The 19,399-nt window shown below is 55.2% G+C and overlaps 1 protein-coding gene across 4 annotated transcripts in view; it reads left to right on the top strand.

The window, feature by feature from the left end:
- Window positions 1-18,971, top strand: part of KCNJ4 (potassium inwardly rectifying channel subfamily J member 4) — a 32,734-nt gene extending 13,763 nt beyond the window's left edge. For 3 of the 4 annotated variants that reach the window (XM_035272702.3, XM_035272699.3, XM_035272708.3), the window contains exon 2: window positions 17,139-18,971. In XM_035272702.3, the coding sequence (XP_035128593.2) occupies window positions 17,178-18,512 (1,335 nt within the window). In that variant the 5' untranslated portion in view covers window positions 17,139-17,177 and the 3' untranslated portion in view covers window positions 18,513-18,971. Of the gene's footprint in view, window positions 1-1,787; window positions 2,091-17,138 lie in introns of those variants that run through there. The other variant, XM_002743773.6, reaches the window with a different exon arrangement.
- The last annotated feature ends 428 nt before the right edge of the window (window positions 18,972-19,399 follow it).

The following is a 19,399-nucleotide window of genomic DNA, read 5'->3' as shown; positions in this document are numbered from 1 at the left end:
TACTTCATTGCACTACTTATTTTCCAAAAATGAAATTAAATAGAAAATTTCAAAATACTATGCGTGTAGTGAGGATAAATGTTATTTTGTGACACTCTTACTTCAGCTTTAAATATCTAGTTGGATGCAGTGGCTCACGCCTGTAATCCCAGCACTTTGGGAGGCCGAGGCGGGAGGATGGCAAGAGCCCAGGAGGTTGCACTGAGTTGTGATCGCGTCACTGCACTCCAGCATGGGCATTGGAGCAAGACTCTGTCTCTAAAAGATAAATATAAAATAAGTTGAAATAGCTGGATATGGTGGCTCACGTCTGTAATCCCAGCACTTTGGGAGGCTGAGGCAGGCGGATCACGAGGTCAGGAGTTCAAGACCATCCTGGTCAACATGGTGAAACCCCATCTCTACTAAAAATACAAAAATTAGCTGGACGTGGTGGCGCATGCCTGTAGTCCCAGCTACTCAGGAGGCTGAGGCAGGAGAATTACTTGAACCCAGGAGGCAGAGGTTGCAGTGAGCTGAGATCTTACCATTGCACTCCAGCCTGGGTGACAGAGAGAGACTCCGTCTCAAAAATAAATAAATAGTAAGTTGAAATAACAAACAAGGATGTTTGCTTTTACTACAGATTTTAGTCAAAAGGTTTGAAAGCTACTGTCCTGTATAGAAATCCCGGGGGTGTCCCTGAAAGAGGCTCTGATGTACAGGTTCCTGGATGTTTGGTTCCTAAAGATATAAGTGCCACAACTTCCAGGTTGCTGCTGTCCTGCCCTCAGAAGTAGCCGCCTGTCCCTTGCTCAGAGGACCACCCAGGTCCAGGCTCCCACGCTCTTCCAGAGCCCCTATGTCTCCCCAGGGCCTAAATCCCAGGCTGGGCCAAATTCCCTGCTTTCCGCTCAGCTTAGGCCAGCCCTACTCTGTCCTTGTGCTCTCCTGCTTGCCCCGTCTTCCTGGGGAACTTCTCTCTATGCCCTTATACACACACACACACACACACGTGCACACATACACAGAGCTCAACAAAGCAGGTTTGTGACTTACCTGCTTCCCTTCAGCATACAGTAGGTGCTCAATGAATGATCATTCACTTAATTATTTATAGAGCACCCTCCAACGCAAGGCACTGTGCTGTGTTGAGACACACCTGACGCCCAGCAGGAAGGCAGATCTGGTTCCAGCTCAGGGGACATGTAGAGTGATGAATGAATGGATGGATGGATGGGGGTTGGCTGGAGTTGGAGATTCTCTGGCCTGAGGAGCCAATGGGAGGTGGTGAGAAGGGAAGAAGGGAAGAGGGGCACGCAGCACGTGGCCCCCCCCCATGGCAGCTATTCTGTCAGTGACAGTCCCTTGGGGCTGTGGCCTAGTGTTGGGTCATGGGCAGGAGCTGACTGTTTTTCCTGCTGTCTCTGGCCCTTCTGAGGCCTCTGTCTGCCGTGCCCTCTCACACTAGGTCCTGTACACATGTCCCTGCCACCCATCCTTGGGTGAAGCCAGGACATCCTCCCCCAAGCCCTTGACACCTGGGGGACACCTGGGAAGAAAAGCCTGTGCTCTGTGGAGGGTGGGGCAGAGGCTTGAACCCTCTGACATCCTGTCCTCTCTCTCCTCTGCTCATGGCCACTGTGCTCATGTCCAGTGACACAGAAGGTCTCCCGGTCACTGCTCAGAGGCCACTTCTGCTGGGACGTTCTCCCTGACTACTGTGTCAAAAATAGCTTCACCTTGGTCACAATCTGTCACATGGTTCAGCTAGACCCTTCCTGGGAATCGTGACAGGCTGGGTTATCTTGTTTGTCAGGCATTAGATGTTTAGGAAGCAGCTACTCTGCCAGGCTCTGGGAGTCAGGGTGAAGTAGGGAGGCAAAGTTCCTGCCCTGGGTGCTGTTGCAAATGAGATTGGTTGGACTGCTAGGTGCTGCCAGGAAGATCCCAGAGCTGGATGGGGAGGGAGGGCCGAGGGCCTCTTGGAACGCACAGCCTTTGAATCTAGACCTGAATGGTAGGAAGCCCTGAGCGACGGTGTCTTGGAGAAGAGAATTTCAACCACAAAGAACAGCCAGTGCAAAGGCCCCACGACAGGAGTAAACTTGGTGCGTTAAAGGGACGGGAAGGGGCTGGGTGCGGTGGTTCACGCCTGTAATCCTAGCACTTTGGGAGGCCTAGGCGGGCAGATTGCCCGAGCTCAAGAGTTCAAGAATAGGCTGGGGAACACAGTGAAACCCTGTCTCTACTAAAAATACAAAAAATTAGCCGGGAGTGGCGGCATGCACCTGTAATCCCAGCTACTTGGGAAGCTGAGACAGGAGAATTGCTTAAACTCGGGAGGTGGGGGTTGCAATGAGCCGAGATCGTGCCACTGCATTCCAGCCTGGTGACAGAGCGAGACTCCATCTCAAAAAAAAAAAAAAAAAAAAAAGCGACGGGAAAGAAGGTCTTTTTCCGTGGCTGGGGAGTGGAGGAGGTGAAGTCAAAGAGGGCAGGACCTCCCTGAGGCCAGGCTTTCATCTGGGCAGAGGCTGCGGGCGGCAAGAGTGATATGGCTCTTTTGGATGGATGGCTGGGTGAGGGGACACATCTCGGGCACCGAGATTCACCCGATTTGGGCAGGCTCCGGAGCCTGTCAAGGCACAATGATAACAACACTTGCCTGGGGTTCGGGCCAGTGCCGGGACCTCAGTGAACAATAAGCACGTGTTAGTTGTTATCCCATTATTATTGTGGTTGGGGGTAGGGAGGGCTGGAGGGTGACGCCCAGGTATCAGGCCTGAGTGACCCCCTGGGAGGAGTGACAGATGGAGGTAGGGAAAGCAGGAGAGGGGACTGGGCATCGCTTGGGCTTAGCAGTGCCGGGTTCAAGATGGAGACTCTGGCCTGAGGAGCCAGTGAGGAGTTGGTCAGAAGTGAAGAGGGGCACGTAGCACGTGGTCCCCCTGCTCTGACATGGCAGGCATTCTGTCAGTGACAGTCCCTTGAGGCTGTGGTGCAGCGCTGGGTCATTGGTAGGGGCTGACTGTTCCTGCCGCTGTCTCTGTCTCTTAGCTGACCAACGGCCACAGGGAGCAGGAGCTGAGCGGGCTTGTTGCCGCCTGGGAGGGAGATGCAGGCCCGGTGGTATTTTAAGCCACAGGACTGGATGAGATCACAGGGAGGATGGGGGGGAAGAGAAGGGAGGTGGGGCATGGAGAGGACGGAGGCAGAAGAGTGAGGGGACACCTGGAGAGAGGCCCTCAGGCCTGGAGGACTCAAGGAGGATGAGGGCCAGGCCAGAGCCTCCATCGGAACTGCTGAGAGCTTAGTAATCCCCGCAAGAAGGGCTGCAGGCCAGGTGAGGTGGCTCACACCTGTAATCCCGGCACTGTGGGAGGCCGAGGCAGGAGGATTGCTTGAGCCCAGGAGTTCAAGACCAGCCTCGGTAACCTAGGGAGGCCCTGTCTCTACCAAATATTAAAAAATTAGCCAGGCCCAGCAGCGCACGCCTGAAGTCCCAGCTATTTGGGAGGCTGGGGTGGGAGGATCACTTGAGCCTGGGAAGTCAAGGCTACAGTGAGCCGTGATAGTGCCACTGCACTCCAGCCTGGGTGACAGAGCCAGACCCTGTCTCAAAAAATGAAAGAAAAAGAGAGAAAGGAAGGAAGCAGGCAGGCAGGCAGGCAGGCTTCTGCACTGTACAGTTTACAAACCCCTGCCCGCACGCAGTGTTCTCCTTGGCAGCCTGCCTGTACACGGAGTGTTATTCCTTCCCATTTTATGGATGTGGCTCAGAGAGGTTAAGACATTTTCCCAAAGCTACGCAGCGCATGGGTGAAGTGTTGTCAGCCTTTCAGGGTCACAGTCCTTTTTGACAACCTTGTGAATGCTATGATGCTTCTCTGGAAAATATGCATGTGTGCATTCATTTTTAAACGTTCGTGTGCATTTTCCCACAGGTAATACATTCATATGGTTCTAGAATTTAAAAAGACACAAACGGGAATACAGTGGCGGTTCCTCCTCCCACCCTGTCCCCAGCCACCTGCTTTCCCTCCCCGGAGCAGCCAGTGTCACCAGCTTCCTGGGTCTCCATCCACAGACAAGCAGAGACAAGCAAATATGTGTATCTATAAATTTCTTCTCTCTCCTTTTTTACACAAATGGTAGCTACTCTACTCACCGCTTAAAAATACATCTTGAAGACCTACATTGCTCTTCCCAGAGCTCCCTCCCAGTTTTTTATGTCTGCGTGCTGTGCCGTCCGTGGACGGGCATTTGGGCTGCTTCCAGGCGGCGCCGCTGAAAGCAAGGCTGTGCTTTCCCCACGTATGAGTCTCAGGCTGGAGTCCCAGGAGGGCCCAGGGGGCGTCACAGGTGATACCACCCCGGTGGCCTCTGCCGGTTAAGGAAGGGAATGGGGCTCAAACTCAGCCCTGACTCTGTTCCTCACTCCTCCCTGCTTCCACGACGCTTCTTTTGGGAGGGCACCTGCGGGGACCGGCCAAGCATCCCAGGGAAATCCTGTATGTGTGTGTGTGAGTAGGGGGCATTAGCCCCATCCCCCGAGGTTCTGGGAGACAACCCAGCAGCCGGCAGCACCAACTCTAGAGTCTTGTTTGCCGAGAGCCAAGGATGGGATGGGGGCAGCAAACACCACCTCACCCCCACCCCCGGCCCCACCCAGGCGCAGGGATGAGGGTCAGATGTGCCGAGGTCACTTCTGCTGCAACCTCCCTGACTCCTGTTGAGCACAGCTCCCGGCTTTCCCAGCACACTCCCTTCCATCCTGGCCCATGAGGAGCTTTCCCACTTTCTGGCTGGGGAGGGAGGGAAGCCAAGCAGAGTAGGGACTTGTGGCCACCATGCTTAGTCCTCAGGCAGTCCAGGCTGGGCAGGGCCTACTGAGCAACCCTGCTGAGAATTCCCTCTCCTGGCTGTGAGCTGGCCACCTGCCCCTGCTGCTCCTGCTCTCGGGCCGGTCCTCCTCATCTGCTCTGCAGGTTCTCTCCCATCTGTGGGGCTGCTGGGGCTGAGACCCTCTCTCCATTTTTTTTCTTTTGAGATAGAGTCTCACTCTGTTGCTTAGGCTGGGGTGCAGTGGTGCGATCTCGGCTCACTGCAACCTCCCCGCCTCCTGGTCCAAACAATTCTCCTGCCTCAGCCTCCCAAGTAACTGGGACTACAGGCACCCGCCACCACGCCCAGATAATTTTTGTGTTTTTAGTAGAGACGTGGTTTCACCATGTTAGCCAAGATGGTCTTGATCTCCTGACCTTGTGCTCCGCCCGCCTTGGCCTTGAAGAGTGCTGAGATTACAGGCTGAGCCGCCGTGCCTGGCCCACCCTCTCTCCTTATTGCACACCCTTGGCTCAGGCGGCCTCGCCCACTCTCACGGCTCAGCCTGTCAGCAGCGTTCACATCTCATGCACCGATCTGGAGGCTCGGGATCTGACGTTGGGTGGACATCTGCATTTGGACGTTCAAGGCCACTGCACACTAGAAACTGTTGCTCCCATGCCGGGCACGGTGGCTCACGCCTGTAATCCCAGCACTTTGGGAGGTCGAGGAGGGTGGATCACGAGGTCAAGAGATCGAGACCAACCTGGTCAACATGGTAAAACCCCGTCTCTACTAAAAATACAAAAATTAGCTGTGCATGGTGATGCCCGCCTGTAGTCCCAGCTACTCAGGAGGCTGAGGCAGGAGAATTGCCTGAACCCAGGAGGCGGAGGTTGCAGTGAGCCGAGATCGCGCCATTGCACTCCAGCCTGGGTAACAAGAGCGAAACTCCGTCTCAAAAAAAAAAAATAAAAGAAACCGTTGCTCCCGAAACCTGGCCCTGTTTCAGTCTTCCACCACTACTGGCCATGCTCCACAACCCCCTTCCAGCCCACCCCCAAGCCCTGCGGACTCTTCACCCAGAATGCATGAGTCCCAAATCTGTCTCCCCTTGCGCTCCACGGCCGCCATCCTGGGAGCTCCAAGCTACCGTCATGGTCTTCTCACCAGCCTGCTAGACGTCATCACAGTGACTGGCGCTGCGCTCTGGACAGCGCAGGCTTCAAAGGCTGGCAGAGGTGAGGGCCGGGGTGCCACTGGGATTGTATAGGGAATGTTTATTTTTAATTAATTACTCATTTTTTTAATTAAAAAAATTTTTTTGAGACAGCGGTTGCACCATATTGGCCAGGCTAGTCTTAAACTCCTGACCTCAAGTGATCTGCCTGCCTTCACCTCCCAGTGTTGAAAATACGGGTGTGAGCCACTGCACCTGGCCTAATTTTTGTCTTTTTAGTAGAGACAAGGTTGTTTTTTTTTTTTTTTTTTAATTTTTAACTATACATGAGGCTTAAGAGTTAAGGTTTTACCATGTTGGCCAGGCTCATCTGGAACTCCTGACCTCAAGTGATCCACCCACCTCGGCCTCCCAAAGTGCTGACATCTGCTCCTGACCTCCTGAAATATTCTATACCCCACTTTTACACAGACATACAGTTCTCCTCACCAACTCCCACTGACCACCCAAGTCTTGGCTCTGCCGCTTTCTCACGGAGGCCTTTGGAGATGCCCTTTTCCTTCAAACTGCTTTGCGCCATGCACATCCAGCCACCTGTGATGGCAGATACCCACCACCCAGACCATCTCTTCCAGCTCATCCATAAGCTGGCCGAGTCCGAGGCCTGGGTCTGGCCCAGAGCTAATGTGCGTCCATAGTAACTGAGCTTGTAATAACTGAGCGAGTTAGGAGTGTGCCCCACACTGAGTTCCAAATTAAGAGTCCTTTATTAATTAGCCGGCAATCGAGAGATGGCTAATGCTCAGAGTTCTCTCGGCCCTGAGGAAGGGGCTTGATTTCCCTTTATACCTTGATTTAGGTAGGGGAGGGGGTACCTAGCTGAGTCGGAATTTTACAGAAGCAGGGAGGAGGTTCCCAGGATTGTTGGTTACTAAGGCTATTTCCAAACAATCCCCAAGTGGGGTTTGAAGAGAGTTATACACAATAGCAGGTGTGCCTGCCAAGCAAGATGCAGTTGCATTGGTTATATGGGGGAATAAGCACGGAGTCAGCATGACATAAGCACAGCATCAGTGTGGCCCAGTTATGCACCCACAGGGGCGGCGGTAGAGAGGGGGAAGCAAGGTTGGAGTTTACAGCTAAGATGGAGTCAGTGATGCTAGCCCAGGGTAGGTTATTACAAGCTGAAGCCCCAGCGAGGCAGTGGGGTGTTGAAGCCCCACCCACCATTGAGGGAGCCAAGGGTATTTTGGAAAAGAGAAGCTTTGGGGATCCAGTGGCCTTCACATCCCTGTTGGGAAAATGGTCACAGATATTTGTGGAGGGGGGAAGCTCTCCAGTGAGGGCAGAGTCCTGGCATCAGCATTTCAGCAAAGGGCGTTCCTGTGGGTTGGAACAGGTGGCCTCTGGGTCCTCCAGACCCCAGCGCCTGTGATTTGGCCTGGATCAAAGGCCCCTCTGGACATTCTGGAGAACTTGCTTGTCAGCCTGTTTCCCTACCCTGAATCTGCCGGCCAAGTGGTTGGGAGGGCCTCGTGGGGTGCAGAGTGGGAGGAATGAGCCGGTTCACCCCCAACGCTCACCCGCTGCTCTGAGACCCTGTGGAACCGAAACTTGCTGGGTCTCCAGGCTTTGGCTGGACCTGGTTCCTGGCTCCAACTTGCCCTGTGATCCAGTTTCTTCTTCCCTGTAGGGCTGATTTCACAGAACCTGACACGTAATAAGACTGGATATTTACCAGGTGGACACAAATGTGTGACAGTTTCTTCAAGGCAGGACAGCAGCATGCCTTGTCAGTGCGCTTTGATGTCCATTGTCCAGGTCCACATCATGGCTTTACCACTTACAAGCTGTGTGACCTTGGGCAAGTTGCCAAACCTCTCTGTGCCTTGGTTGTCCTCTAAAACAGGGGTAATAATGATTTCCTCTGAGGTCATTGTGAGGGTGACAGGGATCGATCAGTGTAAGGCACTGGGTAAATGCTTGCTAGATGCTCAGATGCACAGCCTGGATTTTTGCGATGTCAGAGGGTTGCCTGGTGAGGGAGGGGCTAGGAGTGCCATGGGGTTTCAGGGTCCAGAAGAAAGTGGGGAGGGGGACAGCTTTCTTGAGCACCCACTATGTGGCATGAGCTTTTGGGACAATCCACATCTGGCCCTGCGGGCAGGCATCGCAATGTTTCATTCACCGCTGGAGCCACCGAGGCTCAGAGAATCTGGTGACTTGCTAGAGCCGAGCAGGACTGAGCCTGGTTCCAGCCCAGCTCTGTGTGATCCGAGGCTGCTAATCTTGCCCACTTTCTCCTTGGTGCACTGACTGAAGACAAACTGGGCAGGGACCTGTGGCCGGGCCCTGTGGCCGGGGACCAGGTGGGCTCTGGGCTGCTGCATCTGGAATTTGAAATCAAGAGGGAGCCGTGTTCAGCCTTGAGTGAAACGCACCTTATCGATCACTGACTTTGGGCTGGGGACGTGACCTGCATGATCTCGTTTATCCTCATTACTGTCTTAAGAAGTTGCTCTATTATTAGCTTCTCCTAAAGATGGGGCGTGCAGGGACTAGAGAGGTTAAGTGCCTCGCATAAGGTCACACAGGCACAAAATTGTTTAGAGGCTCCAGAGCTGAAGCCGCTGCACCAGGAGGGGGGCTTCTAAGACTCAAGAAGAGGAGGAGTCAGGCCTCCCAAGGACAGGGGACTGCAGGGCTTGTGGAGGGCCGTGGCAGGTGGGGACCCTGCCAGTTTCCCCTGTGGCTCAGTCTGTCTTTGGCTTCCCTTACTTTTTGAGGGGTACAGCTCAAAGAGCTGTGGGTGTGGGGTCATGAGTTCTCTTCCTCCCTGAAAAGGTCCACGTGTTGGTGTGGAAAGCCCCCGTACTCCAATCAAACCAACCTGAGGGCCTCAGCTGGAGTGGGACAGACTCTGTGCTCCACAAGGGCTGGGAAATGGGGCAGTGGTGTTAATTCTATTTCTTTTTGAGACAGAGTCTCAATGTGTTGTCAGGCGGGAGCGCAGTGGCACGATCTCAGCTCACTACAGCCTCCACCTCCAGGGTTCAAGTGATTCTCCTGCCTCAGCCTTCCAGGTGGCTGGGATTACAGGCACCCGCCACCACACCTGGTTAATTTTTGTATTTTTAGTAGAGATGGGGTTTCACCATGTTGGCCAGGCTGGTCTCGAACTCCTAATCTCAGGTGATTTACCTGCCTTGGCCTCCCAAAGTGCTGGGATTACAGGCGTGAGCCACCAAGCCCGGCTAATTCTGTCTGCTTCTTCCAGGGAAATCCTTCACCCTTTAGGACCTGTCCTGTGTGTGCTGAGTTATGTCATGGCCCCATCAGGGCAGCACAGGGCACCCCCACTACCCTGCACTGGCCCCCTCTGGTAGGATGTTTGCTGGAGAGTTGGCCTCCCCCTCCAGCCCCAGGAGGGTTCAGGGATGGCTGGGGGTGAGGAGACTCAGGAGCGTCCCCGTCTCTCACCTGAGTCCGAGCTGTGTCTGGGTGCCTTGTTTTGTTCATCTTCCCAGTTCTCCTGCCGGGGAGCCACCTCATGGGCAGAGGGAAGGAACTTCTGGGCTGAGCATGTGAGCGGTGGAGTCAGGAGCGGAAGGGGTCCTCAGCTCCCGGCCAGCGTTCTCCCGTCATCAGCATTTGCATCTTTGTCACCGCCGTCATCCACATCAGTCTTTTGCATTTTACCTGCCATGCAGTAATTCGTGGTGGTCGCCATGTTCACTCAGCAGTGGCCTGGTGAGGAAGGTACCAGTAACGTCATCTCCATTTTGCAGATGAGAAAACAGGTTCAAAAAGGATATTCTGGGAGGTGACAGAGCTGAGACTGACAGCCGGGCCTTGCCGCCCCAAACATACGGGTTTAACCAGCCCATTTTTCACGGCCTCATGCAGAGGCCAAACGCTGCCGATATAGCCAGTGAGAGCTGAGGGCCCCGAGGAGCAGGGTCAGAGAGCCTCGGGGGCTCAGGGTAAGCCTGGAGGGATGGGAAGAGCCTGGGGTCCCAGGTTGAGCAGGGCGATATGGCAGGAGAAGGAGACCCAAAGCCAGAGGCTGGGGACCAGGGTGAGCCAGGGACCTGGAGCCAGTCAGACTCAAGTTAGATTTCCAGCTTTGTCACTGCTGTTGTGTGACCCCCAAGCTCAGCAGCCTCCCAACCCCCCAGCACCTCTGCAGCCTGCAGTTCTTCAGCTGGGGAGGAGAAATAACAACCCTTCTTGATGCCGTGGTAGGTGCTTAATAAATACTTGTTAAATACACAAAGGATTCAGTGATGTTTCAGTGAGCGAGAGGAGGCAGCGCCTGGCATGGAGTTGGCAGAAATTCTCTGAGAGGAGCTGGAGAGAGAGGATGACCTCTGTGACCTCCAGCAAGTCACATCACCTCCCTGGTTGTCTCACCCAATAACAGTCACCTCGAAGGCTGGTGGTGGGATGACATGAGACACGTGACCACCCAGCAGGCTGGCACTGGCCACTGCTCCCGAGGCTTGAGCTGCCCGCTCCTGTCTAAAAGAGTGGAGTTTCAGGCAGTGCTGGAGCTGCTGCCTGGGTGTGGCAGGGCCTGTCGGAGGTGCCCCTGCAGCGGCCACTGTGTTTCTGGTCAGTGGCACGGGTCTCAGGGTCGGGGGCGGATTTGCCTTGGAAGCCTTCCATGTCGCTGAGACCCGCCGAGGCTGCCGCAAGATGGTCAGCTTTTCGTTTGCAAAGGGGGTTGTGGGCAAGGACGGAGAAGTTAGTGTCCTAAAATTGTCGGGAAAACCTAAAAGTTGACAGGATTGGGGGGTCTTCCTGCCTCCTCTGGACCCCCAGGAGGCAGAATCTCCAGCCCCTTCTCAATTCCTGAGGATGGGGCAGGATGGCCGGTGTCAGGGGTGACAGCCCGCTGGGCACCTGCATGGCTCCCCTGAGGCCTGAGCTTCCTTCCACATCTGTTGACTTACTGCACCACCTCCGACACGGTGCCATGTCCTGTTCTTGGCCTCCATTTCTGCAGAAGGCTGATGAAGTCCGGACTGGAGACTTGCAGATTTTGGATGTGTACAGCACAGTGAAATTGAGAGAAGGCTGGGCACACTGGTGTGTGCCTGTGATCCTGGAATTTTGGGAGGCTGAGGCAGGAGGATAGCTTGAGACCAGGAGTTTGAGACCAGCCTAAGAAACTTAGTGAGACCGTATCTCTACAAAAAATAATAGTAAGTTTTTAAAAATTAAAAGCGTAGTCTGGGCCGGGTGTGGTGGCTCACACCTGTAATCCCAGCACTTTGGGAGGCCGAGGCGGGTGGATCACCTGAGGTCAGGAGTTTGAGACCAGCCTGACCAACATGGTAAAACCCTGTCTCTATTAAATAAATAAATAAACAAATGCATAAATAAAATAGAAGTCTGGTAATTGGTATAGCATTGTCACGTCTTCATTTTGCCAAGAAAATACATAAACATTTAAAAAGCAATCAGTATCTCCCATCCCCATCACTTCCTAAATAAATGTTTGCCACTGAAAGAGTCCCAGGATATAAAGGACGGCGGCACCACTAATCTTTTTTTGAGACAGAGTCTTGCTCTGTTGCCCAGGCTGAAGTGCAGTGATGCACTCCCAGCTCACTGCAACCCCTGCTGGCTGCGTTCAAGCTATTCTCATGCCTTAGCCTCCTGAGAGGCTGGGATTACAGGCGTGTGCCACCATGCCTGGCTAATTTTTTTGTATTTTTTGTAGACTCAGGATTTTGCCATGTTGTCCAAGCTGGTCTTGAACTCCTGGCCTCAAGAAATCTGCCCACCTCAGCCTCCCAAAGTGCTGGCATTACAGGTGTGAGCCACCAGGCTCAGCCCATTGATCCTCCTTTGGCTTATTTTGCCATGGGCTAGTGGCCCGTACTGGGGGTTTGGGAAACCCCAGGCCCTACCTCACCAGTCCCTTTTGTTTTATCATTTATGCCAAGCTCTGTGACTTACCAAAAAGCTGGGCAGGGTGAGTAGTCCCTTAACTATAGGAGGAACGGACCCAGGGAGTGGAAGAACTTGTTCAAGGTCATATGCCAGGGCAGTGACAGAGGACCTCTCCACGTCCCAGTGCCTCCATCATAGGAAACATGCCTGAAACTGCATTCTCCTAGTGCACATTCCATGCGAGCAAATTAGATCAGTTCCCTGCATCCACAAAGGGGTAAAACAGACATATAAACAACCAAGGCTCTCTTTCTTTTCTTTTCTTTTTCCTTCTTTCCCTCCCTCCCTCCCTCCCTCCCTCCCTCCCTCCCTCCCTCCCTCCTTCCTTCCTTCCTTCCTTCTTCCTTCCTTCCAATGGAGTCTAGCTCTGTCACCAGGCTGGAGTGCAATGGTGCAATCTTGGCTCACTGCAACCTCCACCTCCCAGGTTCAAGCGATTCTCCTGCCTCAGCCTCCTGAGGTAGCCGGATTACAGGCACCCGCCGCCATGCCCAGCAATTTTTTTTGTATTTTTAGTAGAGATGGGGTTTCACCTTGTTGGCCAGGATGGTCTTGATCTCCTGACCTTGTGATCCACCCGCCTCAGTCTCCCAAAGTGCTGAGATTACAGGCGTGAGCCACCGCAATGGCAGGGCTCTTTTTTAAAAGGTATCACTAGTCAGACGAGGACAGTGCTGAATTGTCAAGGCCTCTTGGCCCTCTCCTGCCATCATTGGCCTTCCCCAGGAAGCCCATGTGACAAGGAGGAGAAAACCTGACCATCTCCTGGTGGTTGTCACATGAGAACACAGTGCTAAGCTCATATGCTTCACTTTTTTTTTTTTTTTTTTTTTTGAGACAGAGTTTCACTCTTGTCCCCGGGGCTGGAATGCATTGGTGCGATCTCAGCTTACTACAAGCTCTTCCTCCCAGGTTCACGGGATTCTCCTGCCTCAGCCTCCCAAGTAGCTGGGAATACAGGCTCACACCACCATGCTCGGCTACTCTTTTGTATGTTTAGTAGAGACGGTTTAGTAGGGACGCCATGTTGGCCAGGTTGGTGTTGAACTCCTGACCTCAGGTGATCCACCTGCCTTGGCCTCCCAAAGTACTGGGATTACAAGCATGAGCCACCAAGCCCGGCCACTTTTCACTTTTTTGCCAGGCCTTGCATGGGTCAGTCTTGAATAGTAGCTGAACCTCTCACTCCTAAAACCGTCTGTGCTGGTAGCAGCGTGTACGTATTTGAGCAGGTCACTGCAGACCAAGGACCTTCAGGGGGATCGGGTGTCACAGGGGCTGCTCCATGGGGAAGGGTGCCAGGTCTGAGGAGTGCCAGGGAGGCAGCTTTCCTGCTAAGCTCCAGGATGTGCTGGGAGCACTGGGAACCCCAGACAGGGCCCAGCACACAGCAAGGGCTCAGGACACCTGCTGTGGGCTCTGGGGAAGGTGCCAGGGTGAGGGGTAAACTATGTCCCCATCAGGCTGCACTGTGGAGCCCAGTGGGCTGGTGGGGGCCGGGGATTGTGGAAGCTCAGGGTTGACCCTGGGCACTCGCTAATGGGGAGGAGTGGGCCCTGTTGGCGAGGGGACGCCCAATCTCGGTGGCCATCAGGGGATCGGCTCCCTTGCCGGCAACACCAGGTGAACCCACTAGGTCAGGAGCCAATTCCTCCAGGCAGAGAACCAGGGATCCCCTGGAACCCTGGGCTTGTGTTTGGCCTTGGGCAAGGCCCCCTGCCCTCTCTAGAGCTCAGTGATCTCACCCATCAAAGCCCCGGGCTGTCACACCCTGTGCCCTCTGCCTCTCTCTTGCACACCTGTGGATAGTGGTCCAGTTTGGACTGGCTGGTTTCTTCTCTTCTCTTGCCCCAAAACCCACCCCAGACCCCTCCAAGGAGGAAGTGGATGAGGAGCTCTCAGGGTGAAGGGGGTGAGGAGGCCTTGCTCAGGGGCCCATCTGGCCCCGCTCTGGGACTCTTAGCGAGTCCTTCCTATCTCCGGATGTCCTGGGCCTCAGACATAAAATGAGGGTCCTGAACTCGGGGACCTGATGCTCCTGCCCTGACAGTCCTCAAGGCATTTCAAGCAGTGGAACAGAACGGGGGAAGATGTTCAGCCAAGTAAGGCCTCCCTGAAAACTATTTACAGAGCAGAAGGTGCTCATGGCCCCAGACCCCAGGGTTTCCCCCTGGAGCCCTGGCTGCTGGGATGCTGCGGGAGGGGCATGGAGGGTGTGGGCCTCCCAGCTGTGAAGAGCCAGCATCGAGTTAGAGCCCACACTTGTGTGACCCTGCATGTCTCCAGCATATCTCATTGGCCCCATTTTCTTTTCTTTTTTTTTTTTGGAGATGGAGTCTCACTCTGTCACCCAGGCTGGAGTGCAGCTGGCACGATCTTGGCTCACTCCACTTCTACCTCCCAGGTTCAAGCAATCCTCCTGCCTCAGCCTCCCTAGTAACTGGGATTACAGGCGTGTGCCACCATGCCTGGCTAATTTTTGTATTTTTGGTAGAAATGGGGTTTCACCATGTTGGCCAGGCTGGTTTCGAACTCCTGACCTCAGGTGATCCACCTGCCTTGGCCTCCCAAAGTGCTGGGATTACAGGCGTGAGCCACTGTGCCCAGCCAGCCCCATTTTCGAGATGAGGAGACAGGTTCAGAGTAGTCAATAGCTTGCCCAAGTCTCACAGTGAATCTGGGGCTTCAACCCAGGACTGCAGGAGCCGGGGAGCTCTTCGGGAACCAGGGGAGTCAGGGTGGGTGACTGCGGGGGAGGGGGTGGGGGCCGGGAGAGGGAGTTTCTCTGGGAAAGAGGCGGGTTCTGAGGCTGTTGATCTCTAAATTACAGCGTTGGCGCGTACCAGTTGCTGCGGCAACCGAGTTGTCCTGAACCGGGGAAGTGTATAAACATTGCCACAGATGCACAATTAGATCAGGAAGAAGAATAGAACAGAAAATAGAAATTCCAGCCTTATGTAATTCTGGGCCAAAATGTTATTGGGAACCCAGGCCCGGTCCTGGCCCGGCCAGCTGCTGGCACCCGGGGCAGGACTGTGTCTTCCCTGGGGACCCAACGGCTGGGAGGGGCGGAGAGAGGATCTGTCCTCTACGGGTCCTGTGCACATCCCGCCACCCAGTGGAGGGAGAGGCCCCCTCGGCTGCAACAGCTGGGGATGCTTGACAGGCAAGCCCTGTCTGTCACCAGCTCCTGGGGGGTGTGGGAAGGAAAGCAGGAGGGTGGTGGTTAACCCAGAGCCCACTGTCCCCATAGGTCCCATGAGGTAGGGAGTTTTGGTCCCCATGTTAAAGATGAGGGCATTGAGGCTGACCGAGGTGAACAGAGTTTCCTGATGTCTGTCCTCCCCTCCCACTTCCTGTCTCCCCACCATCCACTCATCAATGTTGGTACCACGTGACTTCACATCCACGGTCAGCTTCGTGGCCTTGGGTAGGTCACCTGGGACATGGGAATATTGATGTCTACAGAGGAGTTGAAGATGGGGGCTCCCCCGTCCTCCATCCTGACTGTCACATTGGATTCTTCCCCAACTGCTGCTCCCAACAGGTTGGGGCCCTGGACAGGAATTTGGGCTGAAGGACTCAAAGCAACTCTGGGAGAGAAGAGTCTAAGAAAGGAGTTCATACCCAGGTGGGGCTGCAGGTCCCAGTAGAACTTTCCTTTTTTTTTTTTGAGATGGGGTCTGGCTCTGTGGCCCAGGCTGGAGTGCAGTGGCGCGATCACAGCTCACTGCAGCCTTGACCCCCTGAGCTCAATAGATCCTCCCGCCTCAGTCACCTGACTAGCTGGGAACACAGGCATGCACCTCCACGCCTGGCTAATTTTCTTATTGTTTGTAGAGATGGGGTCTCACTCTGTTGCCCAGGCTGGTCTCAAACTCCTGGGCCCAAAGGATCCTGGCATCTCAGCCTCCCCAAGTGCTGGGATCACACATGTGAAACCCTGTGCACAGCCAGAAATTTCTGAGTGACAGAAATCTCCTGTCTTCTCTGTCCAGTGTGGTGGCCATTGACCACATGTGGCTCCTGATCACTTGAAATGTGGCTCGTGCAAGGAAGGAGCTGCAGTAACATTTTATTTAGGTTTTTTTTTTTTTTTTTTTTTTTTTTTGTGACGGAGTTTCGCTCTTGTTACGCAGGTTGGAGTGCAATGGTGCGATCTCGGCTCACTGCAACCTCCGCCTCCTGGGTTCAGGAAATTCTCCTGCCTCACCCTCCCGAGTAGCTGGGATTACAGGCACGCGCCACCATGCCCAGCTAATTTTTTGTATTTTTAGTAGAGACGGGGTTTCACTATGTTGACCAGGATGGTCTTGATCTCTTAACCTCGTGATCCACCCGCCTCAGCCTCCCAAAGTGCTGGGATTACAGGCTTGAGCCACCACGCCCGGCTTTTTTTTTCTTTAATAGAGTCACACTCTGCCACCCAGGATGGAGTACTGTGGCACGATCTTGGCTCACCACAACCTCTGCCTCCCAGGTTCCCAAGCAACTCTCTGCCTCAGCCTCTTGAGTAGCTGGGATTACAGGCTTGAGCTACCACACCCGGCTAATTTTTGTATTTTTAGTAGAGACGGCATTTTACCATGTTGGTCAGGCTGGTCTTGAACTCCTGACCTCAGGTGATTCACCTGCCTTGGCCTCCCAAAGTGCTGGGATTACGCGTGTGAGCCACCATGCCCTGCCTATTTAGTTTTAATTAAATGTAAAGAGCCACAGGTGGCCAGCAGCTATTGCACAGGAGGAAGTTTAGACCTGGAGAAGTCAAAAAGTGCAGAGATGGAATCTAGGGAGGGGAGCAGGCCCAGAGCCTCTGCAGCTCCCTATGCTCAGGGCAAGCAGGACAGAGGGACAGGGAGAACCAAGATAGGCATCAGGAAGCTTCTAGAACAGTGAGCATAGGAAGGCTGGAGGGACAGTGTTGAGGGGCAGGGATTAGAACCTGGATCCTATGGCTTTAGCTTCCTGGTCTGTGGACCCCAATCTCGAAGCTGGGCCAGGCTCGGGGGCACTGGCTCAGATCCTGTCATCAGAATCACCTCCACTGCCATCCTCCACCTGCGGGGGCAGAGGAAGTCTTCGGTTCTGGTCCAGGCACACCTGCTTCTGAGCATCTTGGAGCTGAGTCTGGGTGGCCCCGTGGGGGCCCCTCGCTCCCCAGTGTCTCACCAGTCCGGCTTCTCCTCCACAGGCCCTGCGTCTTCCCAGGTGACCACGCCGGCTTCAGGACATGCACGGACACAGCCGCAACGGCCAGGCCCACGTGCCCCGGCGGAAACGCCGCAACCGCTTCGTCAAGAAGAACGGCCAATGCAACGTGTACTTTGCCAACTTGAGCAACAAGTCGCAGCGCTACATGGCGGACATCTTCACCACCTGTGTGGACACACGCTGGCGCTACATGCTCATGATCTTCTCCGCGGCCTTCCTCGTCTCCTGGCTCTTTTTTGGTCTCCTCTTCTGGTGCATCGCCTTCTTCCACGGTGACCTAGAGGCCAGTCCAGGGGTGCCCGCGGCGGGGGGCCCGGCGGGTGGCAGCGGGGCGACCCCAGCAGCCCCCAAGCCCTGCATCATGCATGTGAATGGCTTCCTGGGTGCCTTCCTGTTCTCCGTGGAGACACAGACGACCATCGGCTACGGGTTCCGGTGCGTGACGGAGGAGTGTCCGCTGGCGGTTATCGCCGTGGTGGTCCAGTCCATCGTGGGCTGCGTCATCGACTCCTTCATGATTGGCACCATCATGGCCAAGATGGCGCGCCCCAAGAAGCGGGCGCAGACGTTGCTGTTCAGCCACCACGCGGTCATCTCAGTGCGCGACGGCAAGCTCTGCCTCATGTGGCGCGTGGGCAACCTGCGCAAGAGCCACATCGTGGAGGCCCACGTGCGGGCCCAGCTCATCAAGCCCTACATGACCCAGGAGGGCGAGTACCTTCCCCTGGACCAGCGGGACCTCAACGTGGGCTATGACATTGGCCTGGACCGCATCTTCCTGGTGTCACCCATCATCATCGTCCACGAGATCGACGAGGACAGCCCGCTCTACGGCATGGGCAAGGAGGAGCTGGAGTCAGAGGACTTCGAGATTGTGGTCATCCTGGAGGGCATGGTGGAGGCCACGGCCATGACCACCCAGGCCCGCAGCTCCTACCTGGCCAGCGAGATCCTGTGGGGCCACCGCTTTGAGCCCGTGGTCTTCGAGGAGAAGAGCCACTACAAGGTGGACTACTCACGTTTTCACAAGACCTACGAGGTGGCTGGCACGCCCTGCTGCTCTGCCCGGGAGCTGCAGGAGAGTAAGATCACCGTGCTACCCGCCCCACCACCCCCTCCCAGTGCCTTCTGCTACGAGAACGAGCTGGCCCTCATGAGCCAGGAGGAAGAGGAGATGGAGGAGGAGGCGGCCGCAGCGGCTGTGGTGGCCGCGGGCCTGGGCCTGGAGGCGGGCTCCAAGGAGGAGGCGGGCATCATCCGGATGCTGGAGTTGGGCAGCCACCTGGACCTGGAGCGCATGCAGGCCTCCCTCCCACTGGACAACATCTCCTACCGCAGGGAGTCTGCCATCTGACCTCCAGGCCCAGCCACGCCACTGCCCGCAAGAGCCTCTGCCGGGGGTGGGATGCCAGGACACCCCCTCCACACTCAGGACAGAGCTGACCCTGGCTCCCTGGACCTTCTGGAGGAAGATGGGGTTTCAAAGACTGGGGGACCCCTTCCTCCTGACTCTAGCACCCAGGCCTGGGAAGAGCTCGGCCCCGTCAGCCTGAGTTCCCCCAGTGCCTACTCCTGGTGGCTCTGGGTCCCGGATCCACCACTCTTCCCCCACTGACTCTTCACGGACGTGCCCTCTTTGCTCTCAGAACCTTGGGGAAGGTGGCTGGACCGCTGGGTGAGGGACATCTCGGGGTTTCAGGGCGGGCAGGGGGTGAGTTTTGGGAGGGGGGAGGGGGGTGCGTTTCTTTTGCATGACTGTGGCCTGTTGCTCATGACTTTCTTTTGTAAATATCTATAAATGGAGACACCAAAATCATCTTCTGCTGTTTTTACCTGCAGGACAAGGAGATGCAGTCCCTCCCTGAGCACTCCTCCCCACCCCGCCCATCAAGCCTAGCCCTGTCCCCTGCTCAGCTGGCTGGCCCCTAGAGGCCCTCAGAGCCAACCACCTCTGATTTGGATGGTGTTGGGTTTGAGTGCACAGGTGGGACGTCGAGGGGCGGGATGAGGGACCGTCCCTCCCTCTCTCCCTGCAGTCCCTCCGGGCACAGGGGCGCCCAGATTGACAATGGAGTTTGTAACTCTGTGTGTGTGTGTGTGTGTGTGTGTGTGTTGTTGTGAGATGGAGTCTCGCTCTGTCGCCCCAGATGGAGTGCAATGGGGCTATCTCAGCTTACTGCAACCTCTGCCTCCTGGGTTGAAGCGATTCTCCTGCCTCAGCCTCCTGAGTAGCTGGGATTA

The sequence above is a fragment of the Callithrix jacchus genome, chromosome 1, assembly GCF_049354715.1.
Source record: "Callithrix jacchus isolate 240 chromosome 1, calJac240_pri, whole genome shotgun sequence".
Classification (NCBI taxonomy): domain Eukaryota; kingdom Metazoa; phylum Chordata; class Mammalia; order Primates; family Cebidae; genus Callithrix; species Callithrix jacchus.
This window is presented reverse-complemented; position numbering and strand designations above follow the sequence as displayed.